This window comes from Pongo abelii, chromosome 18, assembly GCF_028885655.2.
Source record: "Pongo abelii isolate AG06213 chromosome 18, NHGRI_mPonAbe1-v2.0_pri, whole genome shotgun sequence".
NCBI classification, from domain to species: Eukaryota; Metazoa; Chordata; class Mammalia; order Primates; family Hominidae; genus Pongo; species Pongo abelii.
The window spans coordinates 73,195,198-73,218,363 of NC_072003.2; the positions used below are offsets into that span (position 1 = coordinate 73,195,198).

Below are 23,166 nucleotides of genomic sequence, written 5' to 3' on the forward strand. Positions count from 1 at the left end.
TCATTCGCACCTCCACCTCCAGAATGACCCTCATTCCCTCCTGTGCAGACGGTGACAACAGTAACTCCTACAAACACTGCCAGACTGATCTTCAAGAGCAGAGGAACTCCCAATCACGATTCCACCCCCGCCCGGCTCTCAAATCCTCCAGGGCTGCCTGCTATGGGGAGGGAGGCACACTTCGCCTGGCTTTCAAGGCGTCAGCCAGCCAGGTCCAAACCAGCTCCCAGCCTGGCCTCACCATCCCACCACCGAACCTTTGCTCACACTGGCCCCTCTCCCTGGAACATGGGCCTCACAACCCCAGGTCTACCTGTGTGAACACCACCCCACCTTCTAGACCATTTCCAGTAGCCCCCTCCCCCATGCTGCACCCCTGCTTCTCATGACCTAGGGGTTTCCAGAACATTGGGTCCTGCTGGGTCCTTCCACCCATCCTTAATGTCCCAACCCTTTGTTGTATATTTCCACAAGAGCCAAGGTGGACCCAACTCTTCTTTGAATCCCTTGCAGGCTCATAGCCTGAACCTCAAACAGTTCCTGAGCACTCAACCCTGTGCCAGGCGTTGGAGACAGAGGCACGAGACAGCAAGGTCCTTGTTGTCATGGCAGTGACTCTGCAGTGGGCACGTGGGAGGCACCAGAAAAATGTGTTGAATTTGAGTCAATTGAACTGAATCTTGGAGACAGAGGGGATCTTGGTCTGGCCTCCCACCCAGCAGGCATAAGAGGCTTCCAGATCCTTTTTTTCCTTTCTGTCCTCATTTCAACTTATTTTTCTTTTTACCAACAGTGTTGTCTTTCTGCTTTTTAATTCTGTTCTGTTATGGAGGGAGGGTTGGAGGGGAACAGGCTGCCTTCTGCAGGCACCTGGCTGCTCTTCTGCCATGGGTCTTGGGTTCCTGGATACTTTCACCAGCCCCTGCTCCCCTCCACCGGCCATACCCAGGACTGGGCCGCTGCTGCCCGCCCAGGCTCCCCAGCACCCACAAGCCTGGAAAGGTGAGATGCTGCCACCTACCCCCAGTGCCTGCCCCGACCTAAGACCACCCTGAGGACCATGCCCGCTCAGCCAGAACTGCCCACCCAGCTTGCCCGTCAGAGCCTGAAGTCAGCGGCAGACAGGGCAGACGGTGGCCGTGGGAATCCCAGAGGGTGTCTGCAGTCCGGCAGGAAAGCATCGCAACTTCTCACCAGCAAGAATGCCCTGGTTGCTATGGTTACAGAAGATCCTGGATCTAGGCCAAGGCCTCCCAGGGCAGGTCCCTAGGGACCCCCCAGTACTCACAGCGCAGCAAGGCGAAGCCCCGGGGCATGGTGGTGTTCCTCGTCCCCCTGAGAGCTCAGGCGCCGTCCCCAGCAGTGTGTCCACAGAGGCCTAAGCACGGCCTACATGGCCTCGGGGCAGCAGAGGTGGCCACTGAGTCAGGGAAGGGCTGGCCCTGGAGGAGTGGCCGGGCTGCGGGAGCGGGCAGGTGCCCCAAGGGAGCAGCTGCCCTTATCTGCCCGGCAGCGTGGAGGACAGCCGGGGGGCAGTGGCTGCGAGTCCCATGGCAGCCCAGAAGCAGGTCTGAGCCGGTGGCTTGGGGGTCTTTCGGGGTCTTCCTTTCCAAGGAGCAGGAGGAGAGAGTCCCTGGCAGGCCTCTCGGAATCTGGGGCTGGGTGACGCTTTCTCTGATTTCTCCGACTGCAGCTGCTCAGTGTGAAATCTGGCTCTGGGAAGAGAAAGGAGGAGAGAAACTGATTATGTAAGAGCAGCGCTGCCACTCAGCCATCAGCCACAGTGCACACCGCACCCACGGCCTGCACAGGACCACCCGGCCCTGGCAGCTGGACACGGCTCACATGAGAAATGACTTCAGGATGTCCGAGCAGCCCTGGCCCATGAGTGAGTTACGATGACACCAGCTGGCAGCCTGGGGCTTGAACAAAAGCAGGACCAAGGAATGAACAGGTGGCTTGAGTTCACACATCGAGGGCTATGGTAGAGCCCATGAATGACTCAGGCTAAAGGACAGGTTAAAAAAGCAGACGAGCTCCCACTCCGAAAACAATGCCGGACGCGGTGGCTCACGCCTGTAATCCTAGCACTTTGGGAGGCCCGGGTGGGAGGATTGCATGAGCCCAGGAGTTCGAGACCAGCCTGGGCAGCATAGTAAGACCTCAGTTCTATTAATAAAAAAAATTAAGAAAAAAAATTTTTTTTTGAGACGGAGTCTCAGACTCTGTCATCCAGGCTGGAGTGCAGTGGCGTGATTTTTGGCTCACTGCAGCCTCCACCTCCCGGGTTCAAGCAATTCTCCTGCCTCAGACTCCCAAGTAGCTGGGATTACAGATGTGCACCACCACGCCTGGCTAATTTTTGTATTTTTAGTAGAGATGGGGTTTCACCATGTTGGCCAGGCTAGTCTCAAACTCCTGGACTCAAGTGATCTGCTGCCTTGGCCTCCCAAAGTGCTGGGATTATGGGCGTGAGCCACCACGCCCGGCCAGGGCTAAGGTCTTTACATTCATTGAATCTCTCACAGCAATCTCATGGAAACACAAAATCTCAGTTTATCAATGAGGAAACTGAGGCCTAGAAAGGTTAAGACACTTGTCCAAGGTCATACAGCTTGTAAAAAGAGTGACAGGAATTCAAACCCTGTGGGCTGGTGGCTGCTCCCAAAAGTCGACACCCACACAGGGCTCAGCGTGTATGCATGATCCTCCCATCTGCCCCTCTGGACTCTGCAAGGTCTGGACCATTGTGTCCATCCTGCAGATGAGGCTGGAATTCCATCTCTGATTTAGTTCTCTTCCATCCCCTTGCCTCCTCCCTGTCTCCCCTCTGGTGGGAGGAAATGACTACAGAGTGACACCATCGGGGAAGAGCAGGTATGACTTGGGCATCTTCTTCATTGTGTGATCCATGGTGTCACCAAAGAATGCTGGCACTTACCCTGAGAGGTGCTCAGCAGGCAGGCAGGGCCTTATAGAGAGAACATGGGTTGTTCAAGTTAATCCCTTATGCAGTCACCCTGAATCTCAGTCCCGGTTGCTGCCTGCTGCTGCTCCTCTTCCTCGTCCTCCCTCCTCCTTCCTCCTCTTCCTCCTTCCTCCTTCCTCCTCCTCCTCCTTCCTCCTCCTCCTTCCTCCTCCTCCGTCCTCCTCCTCCTTTTCCTCCTTCCTCCTCCTCTTCTTCCTACTCCCTCCTCCTCTTCCTCCTCCCTCCTCCCTCCTCTTCCTCCTCCTTCCTCCTCCTCCCTTCTCCTCTTCCTCCTCCTCCTTCCTCTTCCTCCTCCTCCTTCCTCTTCCTCCTCCTCCTTCCTCTTCCTCCTCCTCTTCCTCCTTCCTCTTCTTCCTCTTTCCTTTTCCTCCTTCCTCCTCCTCTTCCTCCTTCCTCCTCCTCCTCTTCCTCTTCCTCCTCCTTCCCCCTCCTCCTTCCTCTTCCTCCTTCCTCCTCCTTTTCCTCCATCCTCCTCCTTCCTTCTCCTCTTCCTCCTCTTCTTCCTCCTTCCTACTCCCTCCTCCTCTTCCTCCTTCCTCCTCCCTCCTCCTCCTTTCTCCTCCCCCTCCTCTTCTTCCTCCTTCCTCCTTTCTCTTCCTTCCTCCTTCCTCTTCCTCCTCCTTCCTCCTTCCTCTTCCTCCTTCCTCCTCCTTCCTCCTCCTCTTCCTCCTTCCTCCTCCTCTTCCTCCTTCCTCCTCCTCTTCCTCCTTCCTCCTCCTCTTCCTCCTTCCTCCTACTCTTCCTCCTTCCTCCTACTCTTCCTCCTTCCTCCTCCTCCTCTTCTTCCTTCCTCCTCCTCCTTCCTCCTTCCTCCTCTTCCTCCTTCTCCCTCCTCTTCCTCCTCCTTCCTCCTTCCTCTTCCTCCTGTGTCCTCCTTCCTCTTCCTCCTGCTTCCTCCTTCCTCTTCCTCCTGCTTCCTCCTTCCTCTTCCTCCTCCTTCCTCTTCCTCCTGCTTCCTCCTTCCTCTTCCTCCTCCTTCCTCCTTCCTCTTCCTCCTTCCTCCTCTTCCTCCTTCCTCCTCTTCCTCCTTCCTCCTCTTCCTCCTTCCTCCTCCTTCCTCCTCCTCTTCCTCCTCCCTCCTCCTCTTCCTCCTCCTTCCTCCTCCTCCTTCCTCTTCCTCCTCCTTCCCCCTCCTCCTTCCTCTTCCTCCTTCCTCCTCCTCTTCCTCCTTCCTCCTCCTTCCTCCTTCCTCTTCCTCCTCCTCTTCCTCCTTGCTCCTCCTCCTCTTCCTTTTCCTCCTCCTTCCCCCTCTACCTTCCTCCTCCTCCCTCCTCCTCCTCTTTCTCCTCCCCCTCCTCTTCTTCCTCCTTCCTCCTTTCTCTTCCTTCCTCCTTCCTCTTCCTCCTCCTTCCTCCTTCCTCTTCCTCCTGTGTCCTCCTTCCTCTTCCTCCTTCCTCTTCCTCCTGCTTCCTCCTTCCTCTTCCTCCTCCTTCCTCCTTCCTCTTCCTCCTTCCTCCTCCTTCCTCCTCCTCTTCCTCCTTCCTCCTCCCTCCTCCTCCTCTTCCTCCTTCCTCCTCCTCTTCCTCCTTCCTCCTCCTCTTCCTCCTTCCTCCTCCTCTTCCTCCTTCCTCCTCCTCCTCTTCTTCCTTCCTCCTCCTCCTTCCTCCTTCCTCCTCTTCCTCCTTCTCCCTCCTCTTCCTCCTCCTTCCTCCTTCCTCTTCCTCCTGTGTCCTCCTTCCTCTTCCTCCTTCCTCATCCTCCTGCTTCCTCCTTCCTCATCCTCCTGCTTCCTCCTTCCTCTTCCTCCTCCTTCCTCCTTCCTCTTCCTCCTCCTTCCTCCTTCCTCTTCCTCCTCCTTCCTCCTTCCTCTTCCTCCTCCTTCCTCCTTCCTCCTCCTCTTCCTCCTCCCTCCTCCTCTTCCTCCTCCCTCCTCCTCTTCCTCCTCCTTCCTCCTCTTCCTCCTCCTTCCTCCTCCTCCCTTCTCCTTCTCCTATCCCTCATCCTCCTCCTCTGTCTCACCCTGGCAATTCCCCTGCTGTTACAGCATCACTACAAACACTAACCTATCTAGAACATTTAGTTGTCATTAGTTTGGGGATTTTTTTCAGGTTTATTGAGGGCTAATTTACATATACTACATTTTACCCTTTTCGGTATACAATTCTAAAAGTTTTTAGCAAATTCATAGAGCTATGTAATTACTATAACAATCAAGACACAAAACATTTCCATCTACCCAAAAAATTCCCTCCTGCGGCTTCTCAGTCAGCTCCTCCCTCAGCCCCAGCCCTAGGCAACAACTCATTTGTTTTCTGTCCAGCACGCTTGCCTTTCTCAGAATGTCAGATAAATATAATCGTAGTGTGTGGCCTTTTGTTTTGGCTTCTTTCACTTGGGACACTGCATTTGGGAACCAGCCATGTTGTTGCACGAGTTAACACAGATGCTTGATGGGGTTAAGCCCTGATAAACCCATCATAAGTCAAAAATAACATAAATAAAAAACAGATTTAGGCTGGGCACAGTGGCTCACACCTGTAATCCCAGCACTTCAGTAGGCCAAGGCTGGCAGATCACCTGAGGTCAGGGGTTCGAGATCATCCTGGCCAACATGGCAAAACCCCTTCTCTACTAAAAATACAAAAAATAGACATGGTGGTGCACGTCTGTAATCCCAGCTATTCAGGAGGCTGAGGCAGGAGAATCGCTTGAACCCAGGAGGTGTCTGTAATCTCAGCTACTTGGGAGGCTGAGGCAGGAGAATCGCTTGAACCTAGGAGGCAGAGGTTGCAGTGAGCCAAGATCACGTCACTGCACTCCAGCCTGGGTGACAGAGTGAGACTCCATCTCAAAAAAAAAAAAAAAAAAAAAAAAAATTTCCCTAGCCAGGTGTGGTGGCTCATGCCTGTAATTTTAGCTACTCAGGAGGCTGGGGTAGGAGGATCGCTTGAGCCCAGGAGCTCAAGGCTGCAGTGAGCTAGGATCGCACCACTGCACTCCAGCCTGGGCAACAGAGTGAGACTCTGTCTCAAAACACAAAAATAAAAAATAAATTACCGTGCTAGGCCTGCATTGCGACGTCTGCCAGTTGGGGCAGTAAGGCCCTCCTCATCCTGCAGACTTCACCCCCCACTCCTTCCCTACAACACCTGCTTTGTTTTTGGTCCCTCTATCCCCTGTCCAAAAACCAAGACCACCTTCCTAGGGAGGGAACATGGAACTTGAATTAGAATCCTTGCAGTTTAACTCTGGAGCCTGTGCCCCAGTCCTTAAGAGGTGGTGCAATTTCATGTTCAGGACACACACAGCCTGTGAGAAATGCCAAGCACCCACTCAATTTGCTGTATAACAAATCACCCCAAAATATAGTGACTGAAAACAATCATGTGTTATTTTTCATAAACTACAGGTTGGCTAGGACTTAGCTGATCTAGGCTGGACTTGGCGGATCTGGACTTGGCTCAGCTGATCCAGGGTAGGCTGGGCTGATCTAGGCTGTCCTTGGCTGATCTGGGCTGGATGTGGCTGATGTAGGCTGTCCTTGGCTGATCTGGGCTGGATTTGGCTGATCTGGGCTGGATTTCGCTGACCTAGGCTGTCTATGGCTGATCTAGGTTGGACTTGGCTGATCTAGGCTTGGCTCTGCTGATCCAGGTTGGGCTTAGGTAATCTAGGCTGTACTTGGCTGATCTAGGCTGAACCTGGTTGATCTAGGCTGGGCTTGGCTGATCTAGGTTGAACTTGGTTGATATAGACTGGGGTTGGCTGATCTAGGCTGAACTTGGCTGATCTAGGCTGAACTTGGCTGATCTAGGCTGGGCTTGTCTGATCTAGGCTGTACTTGACTGATATAGCATGGGCTTGGCTGATAGTCCTAGCTACTCAGGAGGCTGAGGTAGGAGGATTGCTTGAGCCCAGGAGATCCAGGCTGAGCTGGGCTTGGCCACATGACTTGCTGTGACCAATGGGACATACTTGTGCATTGGGACTTTACCTCTCTTGCTACCAGGGGACCTTCATATCATGTAAGTAATCCTGGTAGCCTGCTAGAGGAGGCATTACTGAAGCCCCTGACATTTGACAGAGGCTATCCTAGATGAGCTGGTCCCAGCCAAGTCATCCCAGCATCCTAGTCTACCCACAGAATCATGAGATGTAATCAATATTTATTTATTTTAAGCCATTAAGTGTTAGGGTGGTTTGTCACACAGTAGGAGCTAACTGATACACCACAAAGGTCCACCATCTCCAAAATGCTCCATACACCGGCTCAGCCCCAAATCAAAACAACTTCTAGGAGTGGTTCAGGTAGCTTCCCTCAGATTGAAGCTCAGTCCCCAGTCAAGGGGCCTTTGAGGACAAAAGTGTGCTGTCCTTGCCATAGGACCCAGCTCAGAATCTTCAGTTGGAAGACGAACTTTCTAGAATTCAGGACTAGCCAAGACTTTTTTTTTTCTCTGCCGTATTTTATTTATTTTTTGCAACTTTTTTTTTTTTTTTTTTTTTTTGAGATGGAGTCTCACTCTGTTGCCCAGGCTGGAGTGCAGTGGTGTGAACTCGGCTAACTGCAAGCTCCGCCTCCCGGGTTCACACCATTCTCCCGCCTCAGCCTCCCAAGTAGCTGGGACTACAGGCGCCTACCACCACGCCCGGATAATTTTTTGTATTTTTTAGCAAAGACAGGGTTTCACCGTGTTAGCCAGGATGGTCTCGATCTCCTGACCTCGTGATCCACTGGCCTCAGCCTCCCAAAGTGCTGGGATTACAGGCATGAGCCACCACACCTGGCCTACTTTTTGCAACTTTTTATAATGGAAGTTGTCTAAACAAACTGAAACAAGGTAGAATAGTATAACAGACCCCCATATAGCTGTTACTCAGCTTCAAAAATGGTCAATCTGGCCGGGTGCAGTGTCTCACACCTGTAATCCCAGCACTTCGGGAGGCCGAGGCGGGTGAATCACTTGAGACAGAATAAACTCCAAGGAGAAGGGGAAAAACTAACAACTTCAAATACCAAAAGAAAAACAAAAAAGTTATTTCCACAGAGTTGTCCATAAAAGGTCAGGAGTTTGAGACCAGCCTGGCCAACATGGTGAAGCCCTGTCTCTACTAAAAATACAAAAATTAGCCAGGCGTGGTGGTGCATGCCTGTAATCCCAGCTACTCAGGAGGCTGAGGCATGAGAATCACTGGAACCCAGGAAGCGCAGGTTGCAGTGAGCCAAGATTGCACCACTGCCCTCCAGTTTGGGCAACAGAGCGAGATTCTGTCTCAAAACAAAAGAAAAAAGTTATCAATCTTCTGTCATTCCAGTTTTACTCATCCCCCAATTTTTTTTCCAGGAATATTTTAAAGCAAATCTCAAACATGCCATTTCACCAGTATGTAAGGATTTTTAAAATATATAATCACAATATTATTATCACACAACCTTCAAATTAATAACTCTTTAATATGATTTCATATAGAATCCATGTTCAATTTTTCCTGGTTATTTTTGAAATCTCTGTTGTGCATCTTAAGTCTTTTTTCTTTCTTTTTAAAAATCAATATACAATTTGCATGCCATAAAATTTACCATTTTAAAGTGTACAGGCTGCGTGTGATGGCTCACACTTGTAATCCCAGCACTTTGGGAGGCCAAGGCCGGGGGATTGCTTGAGCCCAGGGCTTTGAGACCAGCCTGGGCAACATAGCGAGAACCCATACCTACCAAAATAAATTTTTTTTAATTAGTTGGGTGTAGTGGCACGGGCCTGTGGTCCCAGGTACTTGGGAGGCTGAGGTGGGAGGATCACTTGAGCTAGGGAGGTCAAGGCTGCAGTGAACCATGATCATGCCACTGCACTCCAGCATGGGTGACAGAGCAAGACCCTGTCTCAGAATAAATAAATAAAGTGTGCAACAGCCAGGTGCGGTGGCTCACTTCTGTCATCCCTGCACTTTGGGAGGCCAAGGCAGGTGGATCACCTGAGGTCAGGAATTCGAGAGCAGCCTGGCCAATATGGCGAAACCCTGTCTCTACTAAACATACAAAAGATTAGCCAGGCTTGGTGGTGCATGCCTGTAATCCCAGCTACTCAGGAGGCTGAGGCAGGAGAATCACTTGAACCCGGGAGGCAGAGGCTGCAGTGAGCCGAGGTAGTCCCACTGCACTCCAGCCTGGGTGACAGAGCGAGACTCCGTCTCAAAAATAAATAAATAAAAATAATAATAAATAATAAATAAAGTATACAACTTTGTGGGTTTTTTTTTAGTGTACTCACTAAGTTGTGCAACAGTCACCATTATTTAATTACAGAACATTTTCATCACCCCCAAAATAAACTCTGAGCTCATTAGCAGTCACCCCCTATTCCCTCTTCCTCCCAGCCCCTGGCAACCACTAATATTCTTTCTGTCTCTACGGATGTGCCTATTCTGGACATTTCATATAAATGGGATTGATTATGCAATACGGGACTTTTCATGCCTGGCTTCTTTCGCTTAGCATGTTTTCAGGGTTCATTCTTTCTGTAGCATGTTATGAACTGAATGTTTGTGTCTCTCCAAAATGCACGTGTTGAAGCTGTAACCCCTAATGTGGTGGTTCCTGGAGATGAGGCCTTGGGAAGTAATTAGGCTTGGCTGAGGTCACAAGGACGGGGTCCTCATGGTGGGATAATGCCTTTATAAGAAAAGACATCAGGCCGGGCTCAGTGGCTCATGCCTGTAATCCCAGCACTTTGGGAGGCCAAGGCAGGTGTATCACAAGGTAAGGAGTTCAAGACCAGCCTGACCAACATGGTGAAACCCCATCTGTACTAAAAATACAAAAATTAGGCGGGCGCAGTGGCAGGTGCCTGTAATCCCAGCTACTCAGGAGGCTGAGGCAGGAGAATCGCTTGAACTCAGAGGGCAAAGGTTGCAGTGAGCCGAGATCACGCCACCGCACTCCAGCCTGGGCAACAGAGTGAGACTCCATCTCAAAAAAAAAAAAAAAAGAAGAAGAAAAGAAAAGACATCAGAGTGCGCTCACTCTCTCTGTCTCTGTCTCTTTCTCTCTCTCTCTCTGTCTCTTCCCATACTCACACAAAGAACAAGTCATGTGAGCACATAGTGAGAAGGTGGCCATCTGCAACCCAAAGGAAGAGCCCTCACCGGAAATCAATCATGCTGGTGCCCTGATCTCAAACTTCTAGCCCAGAGAATGGTGAGAAAACAGATTTCTGTTGTTTAAGCCACCCAGTCTATGGTATTTTGTTATGGAAGGTCAGGTAAACTAAGACACAGCATGTATCCGTACTTTACTCTTTTTATTGTCAAATAATGCTCCCTTGCATGAATATCCCACATTTTCTTTGTCCATTTCAGATTGTGTTGCTTTCTGGCTTCCTCCAAAGGTAACTAATGAGGATTTTTAGGGTCATTTTGAAATTATTAATTTTGGCCAGGCGCAGTGGCTCGTGCCTGTAATTCCAACTCTTTGGGAGGTTGTGGGGGGTGGATTGCTTGAGCCCAGGAGTTCAAGACAAGCCTGGGCAACATGGTGACACCCTGTCTCTACAAAAAATACAAAAATTAGCCGGACATGGAGGATTGCACCTGTAGTCCCAGCTACTAGGGAGGTTGAGGTGGGAAGATCACTTGAATCCGGGGAGGTGGAGGCAGCAACAGGCCATGACCATGCCACTGCACTCCAGCCTGGGCAACAGAGTGAGATCCCATCTCAAAAAGTAAAAAAAAGAAAGAAAGGAGGGAAGGGAGGGAGGGAGGGAAAGAATTTTTTTTTAATTTATATATTTCAATCCATTGAAGTTACTTTAAAGTCAGGCTTATTGAGGTGTAATTGATGGACAGTGAAGCTCACCTTCTTTAAGTATACAGTGCCCTTGGTTGGTGAACTTTTGGGCTGTTTCCACCTTTTGGCCATTATGAATAATATGGCTATGAAAATCCATGTGCAAGTTTTTGTGTAGGCATAACATTTTCTTGTTGCTGTTGTTGTTGCTGTTGTTTTGAGACGGAGTCTCGCTCTGTTGCCCAAGCTGGAGTGCAGTGGTGTGACCTCAGCTCACTGAAACCTCTGCCTCCCAGGTCCAAGTGATTCCCCTACTTAGCCTCCCAAGTAGCTATGATTACAGGCGTGCACCACCACTTCTGGCTGATTTTTTTGTATGTTTAGTAGAGACAGGATTTCACCATGTTGGCCAGGCTAGGCTCAAACTCCTGACCTCAAGTGATGTGCCTGCCTCAGCGTCCCAACGTGCTGGGATTACAGGTGTGAGCCACCATGCCCAGGCAACATTTTCAATTCTCTTGAGTATATACTTAGGAGTATATACCTATATATCCTGTATGTACATTCAGCGTTTTCTGGAAAAAGCAAAACTCCAGGGACAGAAATTAGATCAGTGACATCCCAAAATGGGGAGTGGGGAAGGGGATTGACTGAGAAGGGGCACAAGGGAATTTTGGGAGGTGAAAGAAATGCTCTAAATCCTGAATGAAGTGTTGGTATATTATTTGTTGAAATTTATCCAACTGTATGCTTAAAGAGGATGAGCTTTACCGTACATCAACTGTACTTCAAAAAGCCTGACTTAAAAATAACTTTAATTGATTGAAATATATACATTTAAAAATTAACTTTTTTTTTTTTTTGAGATGGAGTCTTGCTCTGTCACCCAGGCTGGAGCGCAGTGGCAAGATCTCAGCTCACTACAACCTCCACCTCCCGGGTTCAGGAGATTCTCCTGCCTCAGCGTCCCAAGTAGCTGGGATTACAGGCATGCACCATCACACCTGGCTAACTTTTGTATTTTTGGTAGAGACAGGGTTTCATCTTCTTGGCCAGGCTGCTCTCGATCTCCTGGCCTCATGTGATCCAGCCACCTCGGCCTCCCAAAGTGCTGTGATTACAGTCAACACAAAGTAACATAGCAAGACGCTGTCTCTACAAAAATAAAAAATACAAAATTAGCCAGGCATGGTGGTGTGCACCTGTAGTCCCAGGTACTCAGGAGGCAAAGGCAGGATAATTGCTTGAACTCAGGAAGCTAAGGCAGAATAATTGCTTGAGCCCGGGAGGCCAAGGCTGCAGTGAGCCACGATGGCACCACTGCACTCCGGCCTGGGTGATAGAGTGAGACGCTGTCTCAAAGCAAAAAAAACCAAAAAACAAACAAAAAAAACCCAAAAAGTCTAGCACACACAATTATGTACAGTACCTAATACTTGATCATGATAATAAACTATTAAATTTATTCTTGTAAAGTTTTTCTTTTAACAAGTGTCCCTCGTCTATAGCCTAGAGTTTCCTGATTGCAGATTCATGGTCCACTTCAACATGTTTCTCTGTCTTTTTTTTTGGGAGACAGGGTCTCCTTTTGTCATACAGGCTGGAGTACAGAGGCGTAATCACAGGTCACTGAAGCCTCTACCTCTTGGGCTCAAGTGATCCTCTCACCTTAGCCTCCCGAGTAGCTTGGACTACAGGCATGCACCACCACACCTGGCTAATTTTTATTTTTAGTTTTTGTAGAGACAGGGTCTCACTATGTTGCTCAAGCTGGTCTGAAACTCCTGGGCTCAAGCAGTCCTCGACCCCGGCCTCCCTAAGTGCTGGGATTAGAGGTGTGAGTCACCACGCCTGGCCTCCTCTGCCTTCTCTTTCTGCATGTTTGCAGTGGGAACAGGCTCAAGCTCAAGCTCAAGCCCTTTGTCATGATACAAGCGGTGCTGTGTTCTTTCAACAGAAGGCACGTGACAACTGCGCTCCACTCTGCTGATGCTGGCAGCCAACGCTGCTTAATGCCTAGATCCATTAATTCACTGAGGGCTGCTACATGTGGTATTCTAATTCATCTCACTTTCTGATCAAGCCTTTCCCCATGAGGCAAGCAGAGGCAGTAGCAGATCAACAGCTTTGCCAAGATGTCTGATATAAATGGAATATTGTGCTTTCCTCCTATTTCTGTACTCTGCCTGAAATCAGATAGTCTCCAGGCCTGTGGAATTTGTTTTCAAATGCCTGCTTCTCAAACAAGATTGGCTGGGTTCTGGATGTGCATTTTCCCATTATGACCCAAAGACATCTGAATGAATTTAATCAAATACACTCCCGGATCCGGGCTGTACATTTCTGGTGGGTGCCACCTATCTGTGATCAGTGTCAGCACATCTGGAAAGCTCAGTGCCACACCATATCCCAAGGGCATCTCCCAAGCTGGAGTGTTCTCAGGTGAAACAAAACATGAAAATCCATGCCAGTTTTATAAGCGACAGAATCACCAAAACAGGGCGATGCCTTAGTCAGCATTTCCTAACTTAGAGCCAGGTGTCTACCACAACACCCTTGAGCCAGATCTACCTACATGGAGATAGATTTCCCTGCATTCATCCACTTTTTTTACTTAAACCAGTTTATTTGTTTAAAAACAAACAAACTGGGCTGGTGCGGTGGCACACACCTGTAATTCCAGCATTTTCGGAGGCTGAGGCAAGAGGATTGCTTGAGCCCAGGAGTTTGAGACCAGCCTGGGCAACATAGTGAGACCTAATCTCTACAAATAATTTTTTTCAATTAGCTAGATGTGGTAGCATACCCGCAGTCCCAGGTACTCAAGAGGCTTGATCCCGGGAGGTCCAAGCTGCAGTGAGCCGTGGCTGACACAGAAAGACCAGCCCGGGTGACAGAGAAAGGCCTTGTCTCAAAAATATAATAAATAAATATAAAATATCATGGGAAAGCGTATGCAGCTATTGGGAGGATAAGAAACCACCAGTCAGAGGACTAGGGAGAGAGTGAAGGTGTCAGAAGACAGGAAAGTTTCCCCAGGGAAGGGGATGACTCCAGTTCTTTTCTTTTTTTCTTTTTTCTTTATTTTTTTTAGATAGGATCTTCACTCTGTTGCCTCAAACTCCTGGGCTCAAGTGATCCTTCTGCCTCGGTCTCCCAAGTATCTGGGACTACAGGTGTGCACCACCTAGCTAAGTTTTACAATTCTTTTGTAGAGACAAAGTCTCGCTAAGTTGCCCAGGCTGGTCTTGAACTCCCAGGCTCAAGTGGTCCTCCTACCTTGTCCTCCCAAAGTGCTGGGGTTAGAGGCTTGAGCCATCGCGCCCAGCCTGATTCCAGTTTTTAAACCTCCCAGAGAGCTCCCTCTGGTTGGAAGCAGGGCTAATTCAAAAGCAGCCCATGGCTTCTGGCAGAGTGCATGGGTCCACTATTTACACTGATTTGTAGTATGGAGAAAGACCCAGAAATATACTCTGTAATAGTTTTAAAGAAGAAAACAAAGCTGAATGCCTGGGATATCCACTGCACTGCTGTTTACACTTGAAGCAAAAAACAAAACGAAACAAAACAAAAAAACCTGGAAACCACCTAAATGTCAAACCACAGAAAAGCAGTTAGCAAAATCTGAGAACTAGTATATACTGAGTGCTGACCATGTGCCGATTGCTTTAAATAGAGCATAGCAAAATAATTATACCTTTTTATCCTTGCAACAACTGTGAGAATCAAACCTCCCAGTCTCTGAAAAAAGTCAGATTCAAAGAAGACAAAGGAAAGAAGTCGCTTCAATCAACACTGTGGAAACTATTTGACATCCTTATATATGTATATAAAAAATTAAACTCAACCCTTATCTCATACCACGTATAGAAATTAACTTGGCCAGGCGTGGCAGCTCACACCTGTAATCCCAGCATTTTGGGAGGTCGAGGGGGGCAGGTCACCTGAGGTCAGGAGTTTGAGACCTGCCTGGCCAACACGGTAAAACCCCGTCTCTACTAAAAATATAAAATTAGCCGGGCATGATGGTGCATGCCTGTAATCCCAGCTGGGGAGGCTGAGGCAGAAGAATTACTTGAACCCGAGAGGCGGAGGTTGCAGTGAGCTGAGATCACACCATTCCAGCCTGGGCAACAAGAAAATCATCTCAATAAATAAATAAATAAATAAATAAATAAATAGAAAGAAATTAACTTGACATGGACCATAGACTTAATTGTAAAACCTAAAACTTCTAGGAGAAAATCTTGGTAACTTTGATTTGATTCTTATATGACACCCAAAGCACAAACCACTTTAAAAAACGGGGAAGGATCATCCATGCAAAGCTAGAGGCGAAAAGAAAAAATAAATTAAAAAAATTAAAAACGGGGAAGGGGCGGCCGGGCGCGGTGGCTCACACCTGTAATCCCAGCATTTTGGGAGGCCGAGGCAGGCGGATCACAAGGTCAGGAAATCGAGACCATCCTGGCTAACACAGTGAAACCCCGTCTCTACTAAAAATACAAAAAATTAGCCTGTAGTCCCAGCTACTCGGGAGGCTGAGGCAGGAGAATGGCATGAACCTGGGAGGCAGAGCTTGCAGTGAGCCGAGACTGCGCCACTGCACTCCAGCCTGGGTGACAGAATGAAACCCCGTCTCAAAAAAAAAAAAAAAAAAATAGGGAAGGGGCAATAGGTGCTATTTAGAATCATGTTATGTTGTTATATTCTTCTTCTTCTTCTTCTTCTTCATTTTGTTTTGTTTTTTGTTTTGTTTTGTTTGTTTGTTTGAGACAGGATTTCTCTCTGTTGCCAAGGCTGGAGTGCAGTGGCACAATCAGGCTCACTGCAGCCTCGAACTCCTGGACTCAAGGCATCCTCCTACATTGCTAGGACTACAGGTGCACTCAGTCATGCCCAGCTAATTTTTTGTGTCTGTGTGTGACAGGGTTTGCTGTGTTGCCCAGGCTGGTCTCAAACTTCTGGTCTCAACCTCCACAAGTGCTGGGATTATAGGCATGAGCCACAACACTATGTCAGAGTATTCATTTGTTACAGTTACTATCTATGTCAAGCAATGTGGATCTTCCATTTATGCTAGTGATACAAAGTTTCCTTTTTAAATAAATGGGGTTAAGTTTCTAGACTGTAAATGAACCAACGGAAAACATGCAGGTATAAAATACAGACCCTGGGGCCGGCGCAGTGGCTCACACCTGTAATCCCAGCACTTTGGGAGGCTGAGGCAGGGGGATCACTTGAGGCCAGGAGTTTGAGACCAGCCTGGTCAATATGGAGAAACTCTGTCTCTATGAAAAACACAAAAATTAGCTGGGCGTGGTGGCGCACACCTGTAATCCCAGCTACTCAGGAGGCTGAGGCAAGAGAATTACTTGCACCTGGGAGGTGAAGGCTGCAGTGAGTTGAGATCACGCCACTGCACTCCAACCTGGGCAACAGAGCGAGACTCTGTCTCAAAAATAAAAATTAAAAAAAAAAAAAAGATACAGACCCTGAAGCTAGACATTTTGGGTTCAAACTCTGGCTCCACCTTGCCCTGGGCAAGGTGAGGATCCTCTTTTGCCTCAGCCCCCTCATCTGTAAAATGGGCTTGATATGAGATTTTGACCTCAAAGGCCTATGTAAGGATTTACTGGATTTCTATAGACAGAAAACTTAGAACATGAGCTGGCATACAGTACATGCTATCTTGGTATTTGCTATTGTTATAATTACTCACTCGTATTACTAATAGTAAAAAAATGGGTTTTGGAAAAACATAGGCTTTTTCTTTTATTTTTGAATCATTTCCCCTTTTGCTGTTGTTTTGGCACTATCAATAGAGATCTGTGAGCAAAATACTTACTTGATTGTGAAAGAAGGCAAGAAAGAAACCCAGCGTAGGACCAGTCAATGGGACCCTTGAACACTGGAAACAGCTCCTGCTCAAGGAAGCTGCCGATGTTCTGCTGAAGGACTCCAGCTTCCGACCTCTGACCCCTGACCTCCAGCCTCTGACCTGTGACTAGCAAGGGGACTCAAGAGTAAAAGAACAGACTGTGGAGCATCCACACTGGTGCTGGGACAGTAGACAAAGGGCCTCTAACAGGCCTTTGTGCTTCCTGAGAACAGCAGGAGACAAAAGAAAACAAAGCAAAAAGGAGCGGGGTAGGCTGCAGCAGCTGGAGGGTGTTTAGCTTGAGAGCTCTGTGATGGAAACCTCTGCAGAGGGGTTATCCCCTCTATGGATCAAAGAAAATATCTGTCGCCAAGAAAATCACTGTTTGAGTTCTCAGGATGCATGGTAATGGGGCCTTTCACGTTACCCTTGAGAGTATAAGCTGGGATTGTCATTTTGGAAGACTGGCGATTCTAACAAAGTTAAACACATACCTAGCCTCTGACCCAGCAATCCCACTCCTAGAATTTAACCTAGAAAAATCAAACTCTATGGCCATAAGACGAATGACCAAGAATGCGTATTGCTGCTGTATTCATACTATGAATCATAGGCACTTCTAAAACTGAAAACCATCCAAAGATCCGCCAACAGAAGACTGGACATATGAACTGTGCCATAATCAGACAGTGGAATATTACTCTGAAATTAAAAGGAACAAACTGCTGATCTGTGCGGCAACATGGATGAATCTCAAAAACATTATTTTGAGCAAAAGTCACCAGACACAAAATCATGCACACTACATAATTCCAGCTATTTGAATGCAAACACAGGCCAATAAACTAATCTATGGTGATAGGAATCAGACCTGTGGTTATCCTGGGTGGGTGGTGGTGGTAAGGATCTGACTGGAAAGGGGCATTAGGGAACTTTGGAAATTTTTTTTCTTTTTTCTTTTTTTTTGATTCGGAATCTCGCTCTGTCGCCCAGGCTGGAATTCAGTGACACAATCTCGGCTCACTGCAACCTCCGCCTCCTGGGTTGAAGGGATTCTCCTGCCTCAGCCTCCTGAGTACCTGGGATTATAGGCACGTGCCACCATACCCAGCTAATTTTTGTATTTTTAGTAGAGATGGGGGTTTCACCTTGTTGGTCAGGCTGGTCTCGAACTCCTGACCTCAGGTGATCCTCCCGCCTTGGCCCCGCAAAGTGCTGAGATGACAGGCGTGAGCCACTGAGCCCAGCCTGGAAATGTTCTGTCTCTTCTTTGTTAGAGTAGCGGTCACGTGGGTATATATAACTGTCAATAAAACATATCTGTACTGGGTTGAACAGTACCGCCTGCCCCCAGTTCATATCTTACCTGGAATCTCAGAATATGACCTTGTTTGGAAACAGAGTATTTGCAGACATCATTCGTCAAATGAGAGTGAGGTCATATCAGATTAGTAGGCCCAATCCAATGACTGGTGTCCTGATAAGAAGAGAGAGATGGCCGGGCACGGTGGCTCATGCCTGTAATCTCAGCATTTTGGGAGGCCGAGGCGGGCAGATCACTTGAGGTCAGGTGTTTGAGACTAGCCTGGCCAACATGGTGAAACCCTGTCTCTACTAAAAATACAAAAATTAGCCAGGCGTGGTGGTGCACACCTGTAATCCCAGCTACTCAGGAGGCTGAGGCAGGAGAATCGCTTGAACCCAGGAGGCGGAGGTTGCAGTGAGCCAAGATCATGCCACTGCACTCCAGCCTGGGCGACAGTGCGAGACTCTGTCTCAAAAAAAAAAAAGAGGGAGACTCAGGGAGAAGACCACGTGATGATTGAGAAACTGCAGTGAGGTCCACAGGCCACACAGCACCAGGAATTGTACACCAGAAGCTGGGAAGAGACAGGAAAAGATCCTCCCCTCTAGCCTTCAGAGAGATCATGGCCTTGCCAGCACCTTGATCTTGGATTTCTAGCCTCCAGATCTATGAGAGAATACATTTCTGTTGCTTTAAGCCACCAAATGTGGTACTTTCTTACAGAAGCTCTGGGAAACTACTATACCACCAAACTGAACATTTAAGATTGTGTATTTTGGCCAGGCACAATGGTTCACACCTGGAATCCCAGCACTTTGGGAGGCCGAGGTTGGAGAATTGTTTGAGGCCTGAAGTTTGAAACCAGACTGGGCAACATAGGGAGACCACGTCTCTAGAGAAAAAAATAATAATAATTTTTTTTATTTAGCCAGGCATGGTGGTGCTCGCCTGTGGTCCCAGCTACTCAGGAGGCTGAGGCAGGTGGATCGCTTTAGCCTGGGAGGTCAAAGCTGCAATGAGCCATGATCGTGTCACTGCACTACAGCCTGAGCAACAGAGTGAGACCCTGTCTCAAAAGAAAAAAAAATCAGTCTGGGCACTTGTAATCCCAGCACTTTGGGAAGCCGAGGAGGACAGATCACTTGAGCTCAGGAGTTTGAGACATGCCTGGGCAACATGGCGAAACCCTGTCTCTACTAAAAATACAAAAATTAGCCAGGCATGGTGGCATGCACCTGTGGTCTCAGCTACTAAGGAGGCTGAGGTGGGAGGATCACTTGAGCCCAGGAGGTTGAGGTTGCAGTGAGCCATGGTTATGCCGCTGCACCCCAGCATGGGTGACAGAGACCCTGTTTCAAAAAAAGAAAAAAAATGTCCTGATAAGACACATTTTAAGTAAGAATTTTATTTTAAGTAAGTTATACTCCAATTTTAACAATAGAAAATTGCTCGTTGGAAACAGCAAGCTGGTGACGAAGGCTCCAACCTGGCTCATGCTTCATCAAATGAGACAGCACCCCCAAAAGAAAGCCAGCCCAACGCTACTCTGAATTGACCTTGAGGGGCAGTACTTGGCCACTGACCAGCCAGATCCCTCCCATAGCTCTCCCTTCTTGCTCGTCTATCACAAAGATACTGTCCCTTCTGCCCACAGCAAAAATGCCCCCTTAACTCTCTCAAACACAAACACCACATGATCTCTGTGCAGCACTACCCCAGAGACCCACTTTGCAGATGCTCCATTGGAAAGCCACTGGCCCGCTTATAAGAGCACTCCCTTCCTTGGAGTCTAAGCCCTCAGGACCACCTGGTCAGGAGCCGAGAGCATTGGCCCAGCTCCTCTTCCCATTCATTCACAGATGTGTTCCCCAAAATGCCTACCTGAAGGAATCTTCAGCTCCATTCCTTTGGTTCCTATAGCCTAAACACTTACAAAAGGAGATTTTGTTTTTAACTTCATTATTTTGCTTCATGGTAGAAGCCTAGACCTTGAGAACAGGCCCATCATTTGTCTAAGCACACCCTGCAGATATCTGCATGAGGATTAGGGTCAGCGAAGGTCAGAAATGGCTACTGAGTGCAGAGACCACCCGGCCCAATCCCTACTACATGATCTCATCCCCACAGGCTCCTCCATATTCACTGGTGCTTACCATGTCCCAAGGAACTTTCAAGCATTAACTAATTGCCTCCCAACAAGGCTGGAGTTGGGAACTATTATCTTCTCTCTCTCTCTTTTTTTTTTTTTTTTTTTGAAACAGGGTCTCACTCTATCACCCAGGCTGAAGTGCAGTGGCACGATCTCCACTCACTGCAGCCTTGACCTCCCCAGGCTCAGGTAATCCTCCCACCTCAGCCTCCCAAGTAGCTGGGATTACAGGTACACAACTGCACACTCAGCTAATTTTTTGTATTATAATTTTTTTTTGTAGAGACGGGGTTTTGCCATGGTGCCCAGGCTGGTCTCGAACTCCTGGGCTCAATATTATTATCTTCTCTTACTGATGAGGAAATGCAGGACCAGAGGGATGAGGTAACTTGTCTGAGATTACACACAACAGTAAGCTGCACAGCAGGGACCATCTCAACCACTGGGCTATCCCACCCAGTGTATATCTGCTTCTAGGGATTAAGTACCATATTCTCCAGTGACCAAGAACCTAAAGGTTTTTCTTTGTTACTGGCCAAAACTATTTTAACTTTTTTATTTTTCCACTCTTCTTGAGAAACACTACGGAAGTGAGTCCCAAGTTTAGTTTTATAACAGCCCAGAGACTCTAAAAGGTCATTGGGACATCCTCCAAAACATTATATAAACAAAGCTGAGTATAACAGGATAAAGATTCTTTGGTTTTGTTTTTAACATATTAAAAAAAACATTTAATATGTTTTGTTTTGTTTTGTTTTAAAAGTTAATAAAAACAAGAATAAACTGGAAAAGACTAGTTTTTTCTAACTCCATGGGAAAACCCAGTTTCTATTCTCCCTGACAACATAAAGGACTTTGAGCTGGGTTTCTCAGAAGAGAATCAAACCAATAATTTCTTACTGCAGGAAAGGAAACTTAGGCCTATGGGTACTGGCCCTGTCAATGTCCACAGACCATGTCCACAAGAGTCCACAGTAGCTATTGGCTCAGTCAAAGGAGCTTCTCCAGTTGGGGGCACAAGACACTGAAAAACCAGAGAGACTTTATTCCAAGAGTGCAAGGATGGTTCAATATTAGGAAGCTTCTTAATATAACATAACACAGTCAGTCTTCTGTGTCCATGGATTTTGCATCTTCAGTTTCAATCAACCACAAATTGAAAATGTAGTTTAGACTACCATATGATCCAGCAACCTCACTGCCAGGTATATACCCAAAAGAAAGGAAATCAGTATATTGAAGACATATCTGCACTCCCAGGTTTATTGCAGCACTATTCACAATAGCCAAGATTTGGAAGCAAACTGAGTGCCCATCAGCAGATGAATAGATAAAGAAAATGTGACCCGAGCTTGGTGGCTCACTCCTGTAATCTCAACATTTTGGAAAACTGAGACCAGAGGATCACTTGAACCCAGGAGTTTGAGGCCAGCCTGGGCAACATGGCGAAACCCCGTCTCTACAAAAAAATATAAAAATTAGCCAGGCGTGGTGGTGTGCCTGTAGTTGCAGCTACTTGGGAAGCTGAGGTAGGAGGATCAATTGAGCCTGGGAGATTGAGGCTGCAGTGAGCCATGATTGCACTGATCATGCCTGGGTGACAGAGTGAGACCCTATCTCAGAAAAAAAAAAAGAAAAGAAAAAAGAAGAGAAGAGGGGAGGGGAGGGGAAGGGAGGGGCCAGGCGAGGTGGTTCATGCCTGTAATCCCAGCACTTTGGGAGGCCGAGGCTGGCAGATTACCTGAGGTCAGGAATTCGAGACCAGCCTGCCTAACATGGTGAAACCTCGTCTCTACTAAAAATACAAAAATTAGCCAGGCATAGTGATGCACACCTGTAATCCCAGCTACTCGGGAGGTTGAGGCAGGAGAATCGCTTGAACCTGGGAGGCAGATGTTGCAATAAGCTGAGATCACATCACTGCATTCCAGCCTGTGCGACAGAGAGACTCCATCTCCAAAAAAAATTAAAAAGAAAGAAAGAAGGAAAGAAAATGTAGTACATATACAGAATGGAGTACTATTCAGCCATTAAAAGAATGAGATCCTGTCATCTGTAACCACATGAGTTCATCATTATGTTAAGTGAAATAAGCCAGGCACAGAAAGATAAACATTACATGTTTTCACCTGTATGTGGGTGCTAACAATTAAAACAATTAAACTCATGGAGATAGAGAGTAGAAGGACAGTTACCAGAGGCTGGGAAGAATGGTTGGTGGGTGGGAGGAGGTGGAAATCATGGTTGGTTGGTACAAAAACATGGACAGAATGAATAAGAGCTAGTATTTGATAGCACAACAGGGTGACTAGAGTCAATAATGTAATTGTACATTTTTAAATTACTGAAACAGTATAACTGAATCATAACACAAAAGATAAATGCTTGAGAAAATGGAGACCCCATGTACACTCATGTGATTATTAAGCATTGAATTCCTGTATCAAAATATCTCATGTACCGCATAAATATATCTATCTACTATGTACTCACAAACATTTCAAATTAAAAAAAAAAGAAAAAAAATGTAGTGAGGCCTACAATGATTGTTTCTGTACTGAACATGTACAGACATTTTTCTTGTCATTACTCCCCAAACAATATAGTATAACAATTATTTATATAGTTTCTACATTGTATTAGTTATTATAAGTAATTTAGAGATGATTTAAATTACACGGGAAGGTGTAAGTAGGTTATATGCAAATACTATGCCATTTTGTATAAGGGACCTGTGTGTCCATGGATTTTGGTATCTTTGGGGGGTTCTGGAACCAGTTCCGCAAGTATTCAAAAGGACAACTGTAGTAGGTTCTGGGAGATCTGTAAATGCTAGATAAAAATCAGGAAAAGTAGGAATTGATGGATAATTACCTAACATGATAAAATACCTCAACCTCAGATAAAGGCCAGCATTTTGCATAACTTAGAATCACTAGAGGCATTCCCACTAAAGAAAGAAGCAATACAAGTATGCTCACTACCATTATACAGGAAGTAATAGCCAATGCAATTACATCAGCAAACAAAATTAGAGATACAAGAGTTAAATAGGAGGAGGTGAAGTTATTTCCACTTGTAGATGAGATGATTATAAATCTAGAACATCCAAGAGAAT

General features: G+C 47.2%; 1 protein-coding gene across 3 annotated transcripts in view; it reads right to left on the minus strand.

The window, feature by feature from the left end:
• Positions 1 to 23,166, minus strand: part of IL34 (interleukin 34) — a 76,111-nt gene that overhangs the window by 12,755 nt on the left and 40,190 nt on the right. For 2 of the 3 annotated variants that reach the window (XM_009250921.4, XM_002826619.6), the window contains exon 2: positions 1,289 to 1,715. In XM_009250921.4, the coding sequence (XP_009249196.1) occupies positions 1,289 to 1,316 (28 nt within the window). In that variant the 5' untranslated portion in view covers positions 1,317 to 1,715. Of the gene's footprint in view, positions 1 to 1,288; positions 1,716 to 16,560; positions 16,785 to 23,166 lie in introns of those variants that run through there. The other variant, XM_054534098.2, reaches the window with a different exon arrangement.